We start from the raw sequence: 16,313 nt of genomic DNA, 5'->3' as shown, positions 1-16,313 counted from the left end.
ATACCTGCAGTTGAAAGGGGACACAGCACGCAGCTTCTCAAAGAAGCGGAGACGGTAACAGGCGGACTCCCAGCGACCACAAGTCGTGGCTGCAGGGGTCCGCAGCGTGCACCCACAGTGATTCGGGCACAGGCGGGCTCTCAGTGGCAGCAGCGGCGGCCCGGGCTGGTGATAGCAATGACTCTCGTCTTGCAGCTCCGTGGTGGGCACACAGCGGCAGCAGCTCTCTCTTAGTTGCGGCGGCCCAAGTCAAGTCAAGTCAAGTCAATAGATTTATATAGCGCGCTACATACCCAGAGGGTCTCAAGGCGCTTGAAGAAGGGTGGGGAATTACTTGTCAAATATCCACGTTTTGAGTTGCTTTCTGAATGCTAGGTGGTTCTGAGTAAGGCGAAGGCGAGTGGGAAGTGAGTTCCAAGTTTTAGCTGCTAGGTAGGAGAAGGATCTACCTCCCATGGTGGTTTTGTTGATGCGAGGTACAGTGGCAAGGGCTTGGTTGGAGGATCGTAGCTGGCGGGAGGGGGTGTAGAAGGATAGTCGTGTGTTGAGGCATTCGGGTCCGATTTCGTAGAGTGCTTTGTGTGCGTGGGTTAGGTAATCCTTTTATTGACGGGGAGCCAGTGGAGGTTTTTCAGGTGACCAGAGATGTGTTCTTTACGCGGGATGTCTAATATGAGTCTGGCTGAGGCGTTCTGGATGCGTTGTAGTTTTTTCTGGAGTTTTGCGGTGGTGCCGGCGTAGAGGGTGTTTCCGTAGTCTAGTCGGCTCGTGACCAGAGCGTGGGTGACTGTTTTTCTAGTTTCGGTAGGGATCCAGCGAAATGTTTTTTTGAGCATGCGCAGAATGTTGAAACAAGATGAAGAAACGGCGTTGACTTGTCTGTTTCATCGAGAGTGAGGAATCCAGGATGACGCCCAGGTTCCGTGCGTGGTCCATCGGGATGGGTGCTTTTCCAAGGGCCTCTGGCCACCAAGAGTCATCCCAGGCGGAGGGGGAGGGGCCTAGGATGAGGACTTCTGTTTTGTCTGAGTTAAGTTTCAGACGGCTGTGCTTCATCCATTCGGCTACTTCTTTCATTCCTTCGTGCAGGTTGGTTTTGGCCGTGTTAGGGTCTCTGGTGAGTGATAGGATCAGTTGAGTGTCGTCGGCGTAGGAGATGATGATGAGGTTGTATTGGCGTGCGATGATCGCGAGGGGGCTCATGTATACGTTGAAGAGGGTGGGGCTGAGTGAAGATCCTTGTGGTACTCCGCAGATGACTTCAGTGGCCTCTGACTTGAATGGTGGAAGGCGGACTCTCTGGGTTCTTCCGGAGAGGAACGAGGTGATCCATTCCAGTGCTTTTCCTTGGATTCCGACGTTTCTGAGGCGTTGTAGAAGGGTGCTATGACAGACCGTGTCGAAGGCTGCGGAGAGGTCGAGGAGGATGAGGGCGACTGTGTCTCCATTGTCCAGTAGAGTTCGAATGTCGTCTGTTGCTGCGATGAGGGCGGTTTCAGTGCTGTGCTTGGCTCGGAAGCCGGATTGTGAGGAGTCGAGGGATTTGTTGGTTTCGAGGAATGCGGCGAGCTGGTTGTTGACCACTTTCTCGATGACTTTGGCCGGGAATGGAAGGAGTGAGATAGGGCGATAGTTTTTGAGTTTGGTGGGGTCAGCTGTGGGTTTCTTCAGGAGGGCGCTGAGTTCGGCATGTTTCCAGCTTTCCGGGAAGGTTGCGGAGTTGAGGGAGCAGTTGATGACGTCTCGGAGGTGTGGTGCAATAATGAAGTCTGCTTTGTTAAAGATGTGGTGAGGGCAAGGGTCTGTGGGGGATCCTGAGTGGATAGAGTTCATCAGACGGATGGGGTCCTCAGTGGAGATTGGCTTCCAGTCATTGAGGATGTTCAGGGGGTGTGGGGGTCCTGCAGGGGATTGGGTGGGTTGGTCTCCGGGTTGGTTGTCGAAGCTGTTGTGGATGTCTGCAATTTTGTTGTGGAAGAATGAGGCTAGGGAGTCGCAGAGGGCTTGAGAGGGGGTGATGTCGTTGGAGTTGGCTGAGGGGTTGGTAAATTCCTTGACGATGTTGAATAGTTCCTTGCTGCTGTGGGCGTTGTTATCTAGACGGTCCTTGAAAGCGGCTTTCTTGGCATTTCGGATTAGTTGGTGGTGTATGCGGGTGGCGTTTTTGAAGGGGTTCTTAGTGCTGGTGGTTGGGTCTTTTTTCCAGGCTTTCTCGAGGGAGCGACAAAGTTTCTTGGATTTCTTAAGATCATCGTTGAACCAGGAGGCCTTCTTGCTGCCTAGTTTGATTGGTCGTTTTTTCAGTGGTGCTAGGATGTCGGCGCTGTTGGATAACCATTGGGTGAGGTTGGTGGCTGCTTGGTCTGGGTTTGAGGAGTGGGCGGGGGGGTTTTGAAGAAGCGATGAGGAGATCTGGTCGATGGTAATTTTGTTCCAGTTTCTTTGCAGAGTGGGTTGGGGGTGGTTGTTGGATGCGGGCTTGTTGTAGGTGAAGTGAACGCAGCTGTGGTCAGTCCAAAGGAGAGCTGTGGTGTGGCTAAAGGAGACATGTTTGCTGGAGGTGAAGATAGGGTCGAGTGTGTGACCTGCGATGTGGGTGGAGGTGGTGACAAGTTGTTTAAGTCCGAGGTTTGCGAGGTTGTCCAATAGGGTGGTGGTGTTGCAGTCGTTGTTCTTTTCAAGGTGAAAGTTGAGGTCTCCCAAAAGGATGTAGTCCTCGGAGGGGAGCGCGTGTGGAGTGATGAAGTCCGTGATGTCTTCACTAAATTGTGCGCGGGGTCCTGGTGGCCTGTAAAGGAGGGTGCCTCTGAGTGTGGTCTTGGGGTCGATGTGGATCTGGAAGTGAAGGTGTTTAGAGTTGGCGAGATTGACGTCTGAGCTGGTAGAGATGCGGATGGATTTCTTATGGACGATAGCGATGCCTCCTCCTGTGTGGCCGGTACGGTCCTTGCGAATGATCTTATAGCCTTCCGGGATGGCAATGGTGATGTCTGGGGCTGAGGAGGCGTTCATCCATGTTTCTGTTAGGAAGGCGACGTCCGGAGAGATGAAGTCTAGTACATTCCAGAGGTCAATGGCGTGCCTGTGGACCGAGCGGGTGTTGAGCAGGATGCATTGTAGGTGGTTGGGGTCGGATATCTGTTGTGTGTTCGTAGATGAGGAGTTGTTCTTGGTGCCGTCGAACTTGCAGGAGAAGGGTCCATGGGTGTGTCCAGGAGCGGCTTGGACGCAGTTGGGGGGGCGGCCGGGGTTAAGGGCTAGGAGGGTGGTGGCATCGTAAGTAATGCGGGAGGGGTGGACAATGCGAGGACCAGGGGCTCTGGCGCTGGGCGCGGTCCTGGCGCGGACGGGCGTAGACGGGCTTACCTTTGGCGCACCTTCAGCGCGAATTGGGCGCGATCGCTGCGCGTGAACGCTGCGCGCGGGAGCAACTGTCATATATGGATAGTGGAGGGGGAGGGGCGAGGGCGGCTCAGCTGGGAGGCGGGGCGAGCTACAGAGGACGACAACAACAAACAAAATGGCAGCGGAGGGGTGAGCACAGCAGAGCGCTTGGGGATAACGCGCAATCAGAGTGAAAGTTACAATGGCAATTCAAAAATGCATACAAAGCAAAGCGGCAACCAAGGCAGACTGCAGGCAATAATTATGAGGCAGTTTTGAATTAAAGCGCAGCACAACGATACCAGATGTCGCCAGGGACACTGGGGAGCGACCACTCAGCCCAAAAGCGAAGAGAGAGTCACAGCGCTTCCAGGTAAGGGAGCGCTGTATGTAGTCTGTGGGAGGGCGGCTCAGCTGGGAGGCGGGGCGGGCTACAGAGGACGACAACAACAAACAAAATGGCAGCGGAGGGGTGAGCACAGCAGAGCGCTTGGGGATAACGCGCAATCAGAGTGAAAGTTACAATGGCAATTCAAAAATGCATACAAAGCAAAGCGGCAACCAAGGCAGACTGCAGGCAATAATTATGATGCAGTTTTGAATTAAAGCGCAGCACAACGATACGACAATCCTTGACAATGGTGAACAAGATGCGGGCACACAACGGCGGCAGCTCTCCCTTAGCTGCGACAGCCCACAGGACAAATCACGATGAGGCAACATTGGCAAAGGTGCGGGTGCTCAGCGGCAGCAGTTCTTTCTTAGCTGCGACAGCCCACAGGACAAACCACGATGAGGCAACATTGGCAAAGGTGCGGGCGCTCAGCGGCAGCAGCTCTCTCTTAGCTGTGGTGGCCCACAGGACAGATCACGGTAATGCAAAGGTGCGGGCACTCAGCGGCAGCAGCTCTCGCTTAGTTGCGGCAGCCCACAAGACGAATCACGATGATACAAAGTTGGCAAAGGTGCGGGCACTCAGCTGCAGCAGCTCTTTCTTAGCTACGGCGGCCCACAGCATGAAGGATGGTCTCGACCAGGCTGGCACAATGGTGGGCACTCAGTGGCTACAGTTCTCTCTTAGCAGCAGGGGGCCACACAGATTCAGCGAATGTTCTGAAGGTTCAAATTCAGACGGGCTCTGAGCGACGGCAGCTCTCTCTTAGCTGCAGTGGCCCACACAGATTCAGTGAAGGTTCCCAGTCCGCGTTCCTCACAGTAGAACTAGAGGCTCCGCATTGCTCGACGGAGGCCTCACCTGCAAGCAGAATTCCTCGAACAGGGATTCCGACAGCTGACGGGGTGAAGTCTAATGTCCCTGTGATTTCAGCAGGAGGCGCTCTCGTTTCAGGCCCTCAGGTAGTTTCTTCAGCAAGCTTGGTGAAAGTTTCAAAAGTCCTTTCCTCTGTTCACTCGGAAAGAGTTTCGTCTTGAAATCCAGAAGGAAAACACCTGGACAAGGTTCCAGCGCAGCGTTTTATACCTCAAAAGTCTTTGTTCTCTAAAGCCACAAATCACTCAATCCAGTCAGAATCAGTATGGTGGGGTCGGGGAGCACTTGGTTCATGAGGCGACATCCTGCCCTTTCAGAATGCGGGTGTCTGCTATCAGACGCCAAGTGGGGGGGTGGAGCCATCATTCACCTTGCCAGGCACGGCCTTGCTCAGATCAAAGAGTCACCCCTCCCCATACTCTGAATACCGATCTCTCTCTCCAGCCAGGTCTGACCCAGCTGGCCCAGCTGCTCCAAAACCAGACGGCCAATACACATACTAGCAAAGCCTACAGGAAAGATCAGGCAAGGAAATACAGCGTTTCCAGAAGATCCATTTTCGAACATGGGATATATAAATGGTTCTTACTAAAAAGTGTATCTCACTGTCCTGAGCATAAACATTTCAAATTTGAAGTTACTATCAGGTTCTGGTGGTTTGATAGGATTATAGAAGGTAATTGTCAACCTGCCCATTCTGGCCTATCAGAACAGATAGCTTCACAATAGTAACAGTGAAATGGAAGGCAACTTGCTATTAGAACATGCTATACAGACTTAGGCATTATGGTTATCCTAATTCGTACAGTCATCTTTGCAAGGGGAGCATTCGTGCTGTGGCACTGATTAGCAGTGGCACGGCGCCCAGTGTTATGTTATGTTATATATTGATTTGTAACGCGCTCTGTTAGTCGGGACTGTCATCTAAATCCAGCCAACATAAAAGATACCTGTGAACCAGTGGCCCCAAACCTGACCTGTCCCTCCAGTGGTCCAACAAAGGGACCCAGCCTCCAGCTGTAGGCAGCCAGAGGTTGACCCTTAGAGTACAGTGCAACTCAGTAATGGAAAGAAAGGCATACATGGTGGATAGTGATTGGAGAAAGCTGAGCCCAACATTAGTGGAGCCTCACTTCACTACTCCATCCCAGCACCAGCCTTTTACTTTGCCAAAACAAACCACAGGTAGAGATTACCTATGGTGGAGACCCTCTGATACCCTTAGGGTGAGGGATTGCTTAGTAGTCCATGAAACAGGGGGAAACCATGCTAGTGCAGGTACTTCCTTATATGGCCACTTAGGCAATATAGGCTTACCTGGACACGGATAGCCTTACCCTCTTTGTTTTTGGGGGGGGTGGGGGGGTTGTAGGAAGGTGGATATCTGACTATATGGTTACCCCAACTTTTTGCCTAGTGTTTTGCTGGTTTTCGACTTAGTTTGTCTGGGATCCTGCTATTCAGGGCCCCAGGCTATCTGCTCTCCCTATAAAATGGACTCCATGTACTTTAGGTACATACCAGATTGGTTACTGGGTCACCCTTGTGAGCCCCTGTATAGTGTACCATAGGTACCCAGGGCAGAGGTGCATCCAAGGCCTACCAGGGGCTGCAGCATGCACTATGCCACCCCTGGCTGGCCCTACAAACTGACACCACAGGATGATCACTCGGCTTGGGTAAGGTGGTGTAATCACCCCTTACTTAGATATAGTATATCTATATCTACCCTATATATAGACACATGTGCACCTATAAGTCACGCCTTATCGATCCTTGAGGCAGAGTGCTTGGTTTTACGTGAGAGGGTGCCCTAGCATGAGCTGAGCCCCTCTGCAGCTTTCAGAACCATCTCCTTATAGCTGTTCTAAGATATAGCCATACCATATACTCTTAAGTGCATTATAATCCTCGCGGTTAATGCTAACTTTGGTTTGGCTTTATCAAAACATGTCGTGTAAGGTGTCAAACACTTTGGAATACTACCAGTTCTGGTGGTGGGGGTAGTATTCCACTCTTCTAGAGGGAGAAGACATATAGTTACTGCTAACCCTGGTTAAAGTAAAACAGAGCCTCAGCATCACAAAATGGATGCTGCTGCCACAGACACGAGTCTGACCTCCTGCTGCTGGATGAAACTCCAGCAGGGGAGGCCTGGACAGTAGGTTTCCTGTCAAGGGAGGTACTAGCACCACCCCAGACAGGGTTTTGTGTATTGGGGCAGGGAGGGCTGCATCAGCAGATGCTTTTCCAGACACTGCCTGGGGCACACAAGGTGCTCCAAGCATAGCCCGGTTAAAACCAGTTGCTGGGGCACACCATCCCCGCTGTGGCGCGAAACTGGACAAAGGGAAAGGGGTGTAACTACCCCCTTCCCAGGTCCACCCATAGGAGGGACCTAACAGGTAATCCAGCCCCTTAACTCAGTATAAGTATAGGAGCTGTGTCCCCAGGACTTTAGATTATCCTGGAACGAAACTTTGATACAGAACTCTTGGACCTTCGACATTCTATTCTGACTAGAAGACTGAAGACATCTCCCTTGTGGTCAAGGAGTGACCACCCTGTGCAAACAGGCACCACCAGTAACTTGCCGGTCTGCTTTGTCGATGCTCCCGCCGGAACCCGAAGACTTAGCTACACAGAAACTGGATTTCCATACTTCTCTGACTCCGACCCACATCCACAGAAAAGCTGAGACCCGTGGCGGACACGAGAGACGTGGGACAGGACACCCTGGACATCCTGCATTTTGCTAACTGCATCGACTTCTGAGGTAACTCGAAGTTGTGCATTGGGGTACGAGTAGCCCCAGACCTGAGCATCATTTGCACCGAAGCCACGAGTGCAGCGTGGGGCCTGCTCTTGCATTTCAGCTCGACAGGTCTTCCCGGTTCCTAGTCCGTTGGCTGGTGAGCCCCCTGAAGACTTTCTTTTGAAACCAAACTGCTTTCCTGGTTGCTCCAGGCTTGCTCCAGCTTCCCTGCAAAGGAGAAGCTCCCCAGACCTTGCTGGTCTGCACCAAAGCCAATCTTCACTTCCTGCGTGGGTTGCGTTTGCCGTGGCTTGTTGGGTCGCCTTTAGCACTTCTTTGCAGATCTCCATAGAAAACATTGACGAAACCTGACACCAAAAGGCACCTATGCACCCGGCTTTCCTGGGTGAGGTAACACGAGTACTTCGGTGCTCCAGTGGGTCTTGACTCTCGAAGTGTCCTAGTCTAAAGGGGCTTTGTCGTAGTCCATCCGGAAGTGCCCTTAAATAGTAACTTTGTAACTTTTACGTTTCCCATTATAAGTCAATGGTAACTCGTGACTGGGTTTAGACACTGCACGCATCTCCTGTGGGTCTCCTACTTCCTAACCTTTGGTTGTTTAATGTAGCCCCAGCGATTCCCTAGGCCCTAGGTCTACTTACTATTTCTGTCGTGGTTCTTATACCACTATTTTAGTATATGGTTTGTGAGGCCCCTAGGGCAAAACTGTATTTGTGCAACTTATCGTATGCTAATTAAGTAACTTGTGATGTACTTTTACCTCTGAACTCATAAAGAGTGCAGAGGGGTTGTGTTTAGAATACATACATATATATTTGATATATACCTTGTGTGGTGTCCTTTCATTTGGTACTCAAGGGATTATAATTGGTAAAACAGCTTGCTTCACATGCTCTCTGAAGTCTAAGCCTATTACTGCTGGTCCATGCTACCATTTGGATAGCTTTCTATAAGGTTGACTTTACACCCACCATCAATAAGGGTCGATTCGACTGGTGCAAGGTGCCCACTAGAACTAGTGGACATCATATGCCAGGCTAAGTTCTCACACCAGGTCTAACAAAACATAATTGAAGCAGCTGCTTAAACCAATAAATGGAATTTTGATTTTCTTTATTCTGCTCTATTTTGCTAGCTTACTGTGACAAGCAGAGAGAACATGCTTATGTATTCAACTCCTTAGATAGAGGAAAGGTGGAATCGTGGAATCTTTCTGCATGTTTCTACATGTTCCGAGGTACAGCAGCTTTTTTTTAGGACTTTCTAATATCCCACAGGTTTTTGATGTGCTTAATTCTGCACTAGAGGTACGAAAGGGACGGAGCATCTGAATCAATCAAACACTCACACCCAGGCAAAAAAGTTTTGGGTTTAATCCATCACCGTTCTTTAGCCCACTCTGCCACCCCAGTTCAGACATGGCTATATGCAAATCAGTCTGACCCTGTGCCTCATGGGAACAGTCCAGCCCTAACTGACAAGCCATGTCTTCCCTGGACCGGAAACAAGCTTCCGAGGACCGGTTTCTGGCATTCCAGCCGTCTTCAGCCCGGCTTTCTTGAATCCAGTGGCAAAGTTATTATTATTATGTTTCTTATATAGCGCCAGAATCGACCCCCGAAGGGGTATCTCCGCGCTTGCCTTGGGAACCCGTCCTGGTTTTTCCCTGTGAGATAGCCCCTACAGGGCATCCCCAAGGTGAAAGCCAGGCATCCCGCCGCGGGGGGCCATTGTGGAGATTAAGCAAGCTTATTGCCCAGAGTTGCAGAGTGTGAACCCATGATTAGGTCAGGCACCGAAGCGAGAATTATCGAGTCCGTGGACATTTGAGCTCAACACCCTGCCGCGTCGGGAATCGAACCCTGGTCCCGGGACTGACCTCTGCTTCAGGGTCTGCCTGCTCTAACCAGTGAGCCACACTTCTCCACTGAGCAAGGGACTCTCCACTGAGCAAGGGACTCACGTCTGAGCATACCCTGCCATACTTATGGCGGCCAAAAGCGGTACAAAAGGGGGGGTGGTGATGAACGTCCATCACCACCCCCTTTGCACTTATTCTGCACTAAAGGCATTTTTTTTCATTCTTCATGTTTGCAAACATGTTTGCTCTTTCATACGATGGTGTGAACATGTATTATATGAGATAAAGTGCCACCTGGCACACATTATAGGATTACTGCAAGTCACCTCAGGGTCCCATAACCTTATAAAGTAACTCTACCTTCCCCTCGCTCCTCTATATAGTTATGGAACTCCTCGCTGACATGTAATATCCTTATAATATGTGACGGGAGGTAATTTATCGCTAATATATTTTCACTGAATAAGGTTAAAGTGAATGGATCTTTAAGCCCTCCCCTGCTGGTGACGGAACCACTCAGTCATCAGCCGCGGTCGCGCTGTGCTGATGACGGAGCGGTTCCGTCACGGCCCGCTCGGAACGCCTGCGCGGCTCGGATTCCGCGCCTGCGCTGAGCGTTCCATTGACTGGGCGGGCCGTGACTGAACCGCTCCGTCATGAGCACAGCGCAACCGCGGCTGGTGACGGAGCGTTCCGTCACCAGCATGCGCCCGCCGCGCGGCCCCTTCGCCCCCTTAGCACTGCGCCAGAATAGCCGCCGCAGTGAAGGGGTTAAAAAAACAACTAGAAAATTTGCTTAAAAAACAAGGGTAAAGTGCATTTAGAGTAAAAACTTAAAACTGATCAAACCACTGCAATATGCAAGCTATAGTTAGAACCACAATCCATAACTCGCACCACGGTGTGCAAACCCTAACTTAGCATTTTACATGAGATGATGCGATGACATTTTACATACTTAAAGAGTTTACTAAAGGCAGGATGCTGCTGTAGGGAGATCATCGCTACTTTAATCTTCCTTTAAACCCATTCATAGCACACTTGGGACTGAGCTAGAAGGCGGGTGGGTGAACTCACAAGTCACATAACAAATCACTTTGTGTATCTGCCTATCATGAGGTGGTGTGCACTCGTGGAGAACCCTGAAGTGACAACAACATCCCTGGTCGTCCCGGCTGTTGAGGCTGAATACAGACTAGGATTTTTATAACAGGAACTGGAGATGACTGCGTCTTACCCAATGTAACTGTGCAACAGGAAACACTTCCCTCTCTAGACTGCACATGTCTGCTATTCTCAATGAACACCACATCACTTGCATCCGACTATTAAGTTTGATTCCGGCCAGTAACTCTTCCCATGAATAGCTCCATTTCCAGTTCCTCAGCCTTGAATGGGGACGGACAAGGGAAGACGAGAGCTACTGACTTTTTTCTCTCATGGAGAGTCCCATAAACAGGCCTGTTTCTGCACAGGAAGGATGCAGTCCTGTGTGGAAACGGAGGCAGAGAACGCAGGGACACATCTGCACCCTGTGTACTCATACTCTGGAGGTCAGTATCGCTCAGTGGGTTCCACCCAAACCATATTAATCCCCTCAGAGACTTTCTAAAATCTGCACATATGCATTTTGAAGAGGTTACCTGTGTTATTATGTACTCCGAGTTTCTATGTATAGCGAAACACATACCTGGAGTGGCTTTGGGCGGCAATAAATGTGTCTGCGTTGGTCCTGTCACCATCGAGTCTGAGGGGGCGTCTTCATCTGCAGTAATTGTGTCCAGTTCTAGGCATGATGGGGGCACAGACTGACCCCGCTCTTCAGGACAGAGCAGTTCTGCCTTGCAGTTCTGATGTTGATGCTGTGATTCAGGATGCAGAGGTTCGAGTATGTAGCTCTGATCTGAGCCCTCTGCATCAGTACAGGCTGGTTCTAGCTTGTACTTCAGATTTGAATCCTGCGCCTCAGGGTGCAGTGGTTCCACCGTGTCGTTCTGATCTGGTTTCTGTGCTTCAGGGCGCTTTGACTCCAGCTCTTGATCCTGTGCCGCAGTGTGTAGTGGTTCTAGTTTGTACTTTTGATCTGACCCCGGTGCATCTGCCCAGGTCTGTTCTAGCTTGACTTTCTGCTCTGGTTCCTGTGCTTCAGGGAACGTTGAATCTAGCTCGTAGTTCACTTTTGGATCCTGCGCATAAGGAAGCTTCTGCTTCAAGCATAAGTGTTGCTGTAGGCACTGGGTGTTTTGTGACCTCAACTCATCAAAGGACAACAGCCCAGACTCTAAGTGTTCGTGTGATGACATCCCATCAGGTGACACGGGCTGTAGGCTGCTGTTCTCCTGTGGATCTTGGAAATCAAAACACATCAATTCTTCCTCCAAGGGATCATTAGGTTCCTTCCCATCTGGTAACGCGGGTTGTATACGGTGGTTTTGCTGTGGTTCGTGTCCTTCAGGAAATAGTGGGTGTGGGCAGAGGTTATGTTGCTGATCCCAGCTATTATCAGACAATGGGGATGGTTCTTGCTTCAGGGGCTCATCGGGTTCCCTCTTTTCTGGGAACGCCAATTGTATGCGGTGGTCTTGCTCTGGTCTCTGTCCATCAACAAATTCTGAGTGAAGACACCGCCTTACCTCCAGTGATCTGACTGGAGAATCTGTCTGAGGGCACCTGGATAAAGTACAATCCTGCTGTACTCCATTTCCATCAGGAAAACCAGTTTGCATGCACCGGTCTTGCTTCAACTCGTGTACATCTGGAATACCAAGCTGCATGCACTCGTCCGCCTGCAACTCGTTTACATCTGGAAACCCAGGTTGCACGCACTGGTCCTGCTGTGGGTCACATCGATGTAGAAACATTGGCTGTAGACAAAGGTTTGGCTCCTCTGGTCGCCCTTGAACATTGGTCGGAGAAGAGAGTGTACAGTCATGCTGTGGTGCATGCCCATCAGAGAACACCTGCTGAAGGCACAAGCTCGGTCCACCTGGCCTGTCCAGTTGAGGTGTCGCAGGAGACCGGCTAACAGCACATTCTCTAATGCTCGCAAGACAGACCATCTCCAAAGACACTCCAGCATTATCTAGGGAGCCTTGATCCTTTTCTATCCAGATTTTCTTAATCAGCCCAGCGACTCTAGACGGTACGTCCTCCACAGTATTCATCAAGTTATCCAGTTTGGCTTCCAACTCCTCCAACATGGATAAAAGGATAATTTGGGGCAGGTCATCCGAAAGAGATTTCAGCTCCTGGTCCCTCCGAGTATCATTTTGCGATCTTGAAGCAGAGACGTCATGAAGAGGTAAAGATGGGACTGTGGCTCTTACGGATTCTTGTGAACACTGCGCTTTCGCATTCTTTCCTGGAGCCCGTCTTCTCCCCATTCTGGTTAATTGATGTTCGAGTCTCAAGTGTCTGCAGAGGAAAAGAGAAAAGACAACACGTTATCACAGGACAACTCTGTCAAAATACTCCTTCCTGTCTCACCAACCCCAGTGTGATCAGAGGAAATTGTGAATTTCTAAAACCAGAAAAAATTTCATTAAAATTTAACAATATTCATAACATAGTTAATATATTATGAAAGGCATTAATTTGACATTTGTTTTCAACGTATGTCTGTTCCTTGGTCTGCTCAAATTGCACACTTTTATGAAAAAAAAATAGAATACTGTAACAGCCTTGCAGCAATGAAAGGTTTGTAGTACCCTAGCAGACAAGACTGCGCTATCATCCTCACTTGCACTGTACACCTCTCTCTTGCAATATTCAGTTCAGTGACTGAAGCACGCGCCAACATACCAAACCTATACAGGATCTACAAAATGCTTGTTATGTTATTGCATATGTAGAGCGTATGCTCAATCTGAGGTTTCTTGGATCTGAATCAGAAATACATAAAAGTGGAGACAATGAATCAGACCAGGGAAGAATGTAGGATGAGTAGGTTTTTTTTTTAATGAGATTTCTGAAAAAACAAAATGGTTTTCACCGGGAGAGAGATCCGAATGGAAGGAGCTTGTACCAAAGCTGCTTCCACCCAAAGCTACACGGAAGGAGACGGCTCCTTTAACTGGGCATACTCGGAGTTCGAAGCCCCGCCCCTGGATGACGCAGGACGCAGGATGAAAGACGAGAGTCGGGGTGTGATGACACCGAGGAAGAAGTTTGTGTGGTGTTTGGGGAACGAGAGAGGAGCGGAGAGGGAGCTGACCGAGAAACGGAGACCAGAGTGAGAAGAGCGGGAGGAGTTGAGGCGCCAGGAGGCCACCGTCCCCACGAGTCGGCCAGCCACACTCCCGGAGGGGTGTGGCTCAGTCAGGTATGGCAGGTGTGTCGAGCTGGGCGGGGCGGCGGGGAGACACCGTTAACAGCTAGTTCGTTTTTTTGAAGAACCAGCGCCTGTGGGCCACTAATTGTAAATACTGCGCTTCACTCCGTATGAATTCTCCCCCCCCCCTACCTATATCACACTTCCCTCACTGTCATTCACCGACGTCCATTGTGTAAAGACCCATTGTATATACACTTGAACAGCGGGGATCCCTCACTCCTTGGTTCCCCCCCTTGGGCATTGTACATAGAGGGCTGTTGCCTGACTGACCCTTATCCTTGCTCTCCTGCATGTCCTACGTGGAGAAACCCAGACAAAGCAGACAGGAGTGGGCCCCACGAGGAAAATATCTTCTAGATAAGACCCCCGGGTACAGCTGCAACAACGGACCCAGCTAGAATTTCCCCGGAACGGCTTACTTCAAAGAAAAAGAAAACCTTTATAAAAATAAAGCCATATTTACCTTGGTCCAGTCTCTGGTCCCTTCCTACTACCCCGCCACAACTGGTATCAGAAGTGGGATCTCCCCCTTCCATCCCATCACCTGAGATGGATCAACTCATTCAACACTAAATAAAGGGACAGGAGAAGCTGGAATGGGCCATTGAGCGCCAAATGTCTTCGGCCCAAGCTGACAGAGAAGTGTCCAAAATGCCATGGCTGCCCAGATAGAAGGATTACAAAAGGCAATACAAGAATCAGGGGCAACTCCTGTGGTAGAGCGACGGTCTCCCCTGCCCCACCCGTCAGGCATTGAAAAAAGAAGGGGGGGTTGGGCCCAGTGGGAAAGAGGGTAGGTCGGGCCACTGAATACTGAAGAACAAGGGAGTTTACCTAAGCCTCTGATGTTGATTCAAACAATGAATGCCTAAATAAGGATAAACAAAACTTTATTGGTTTATCCTGACATTGATTTATGTCAGTTTTCTTTTTAATTAATTATCAAATTCTTTTTATATCAAGACAGAACAAGACCGTCGTCAACTTCATGTATTGCCATACAATTTACAACACGGTGAAAAACAAATCATGAACATTTACAATGAAAAAACATAACAGTGAACATGTGATTATAAATACAAGAACAATGTGCTCATAGTTTCCAAGAATACATCAATGAACAGTTGCCAAAAACCAGTAATCCAAAACTGAATCGTCAGTGCAAATCCTGTGGGGCGAAAAAAGAGCTTTTTGAATACCACCCCAGTTCCTGATACAGTATCACTCTATTCTTATTTTAATCAGGGAATAGATGCCGTATAACATGCGAATGTCGCTGGCATTGAATGTCTTAAATGGATAAATGCCGACGCGTTTCAAGTCCCACTGTCTGATTCACAGGACTCTCATCAGGGCAGGATGAGTCAGATCCATGGGAACTGTCAGGCATGGCATTACAGAAGTACGTGGCAGGAGGTGATCCTGATGCCTTTCTCACCAATTTCGAAAGAGCCGCGAGGGCCTGTGGATGGCCCAAAGATAAATGGCCCTTTTTCTTAGCCCCTTTGTTGTCAGGAGCTGCCCAGGAGGCATACCAAGTAGCAAACCCTACCGGGGACACACCCTACAAAGACATAAAAACCATAATACTGGACCACCTCGGGCTAGACGAGGAAGCCTATAGAGTCCGGTTCAGGAAAGAGAAGGGGGTCCAGGGAGAAAACCCCAAGACCCTGTTTTTTAGGCTAAAAGCTGCAGCCGACACATGGCTACGACCAGAAAGAAGAAGCAAGGAGGAAATCATGGATAGTATATATTTGGAGCAATTCATGGAAGCACTCCCATATGGAACACAAAGGTGGCTGAGACAACATTCCGGATTAACACCAGCCCAAGCCATCGAAATGGCCGCCAATTATTCCAGGGCCCAATCCCGAACTCTTCCTTGGGACGCGGACGCTGAAAAGACATCGAAAACTTCACAGGCACCAAAGATTAAAAAAAAACCAAACTGGGGCTGGATCCCTTAGACCCAGACCCATCAAGATGGAAATTCCTCTAATGAAAGGACCACAATGTTTTGATTGTGGGGAATGGGGCCATATTGCACGCCTCTGCCCCAGGAGAAAAGCACCCAAAGTACCCATGGAGGTGGGATACGTCCCGAGAGCCGTGATGTACACCGCAGAGATGGGGCCATCATTTTATGTACAAGTCACTATCAATTGCATAAGTATAAGGGCTCTGCTCGACTCAGGGTGCTGGCAATCAGTAGTACAAAAAGCACTAGTACTTCCAGAACAGGTTCTCCCAGACAAGCTAGTACACATCAGATGTGTTCATGGTGATGTGAATCCTTATCCCTAGCACAAGTAACCCTCCATCCCATGGGAAGGCCCCCTTGTACAGTGAAGGTAGGAGTAATAGGGTCCCTACCTGAGGACCTCATCATAGGGGTTGATAATCCCGTTTTTTGTCCCTATTTCAAACAGAGGTAAGGGAGGTCACAAAAGTAAAGGAGAGCCGAGCATCGGCGCTGATTGCTTCAGAACACTGGGTATTAGATCGCAACTTTAGATTTGCACAAGCTAACGATGCCACCCTATTTAACGCCTGGGAAATGGCCCCTGTAGCCCAGACCAACCCCAATACACCGTTCTCATAGTTGATCATAGAGAACGACTTATTGTATAGGGAGGGAAAAGCTGGTGAACTCTGCCAGTTACTGGTACCAAAGGCCTTCAGGAAG

The 16,313-nt window shown here is 49.8% G+C and overlaps 1 protein-coding gene across 1 annotated transcript in view; it reads right to left on the bottom strand.

The window, feature by feature from the left end:
• The window catches only part of LOC144821382 (uncharacterized), a 59,102-nt gene that overhangs the window by 19,416 nt on the left and 23,373 nt on the right, over positions 1–16,313 (bottom strand). The window contains exon 3 of the mRNA XM_078678403.1: positions 10,982–12,705. Coding sequence (XP_078534529.1) covers positions 10,982–12,705 — 1,724 coding nt within the window. The remainder of the gene's footprint in view (positions 1–10,981; positions 12,706–16,313) is intronic.

This window comes from Lissotriton helveticus, chromosome 1_1 (assembly GCF_964261635.1).
Source record: "Lissotriton helveticus chromosome 1_1, aLisHel1.1, whole genome shotgun sequence".
Classification (NCBI taxonomy): domain Eukaryota; kingdom Metazoa; phylum Chordata; class Amphibia; order Caudata; family Salamandridae; genus Lissotriton; species Lissotriton helveticus.
This window is presented reverse-complemented; position numbering and strand designations above follow the sequence as displayed.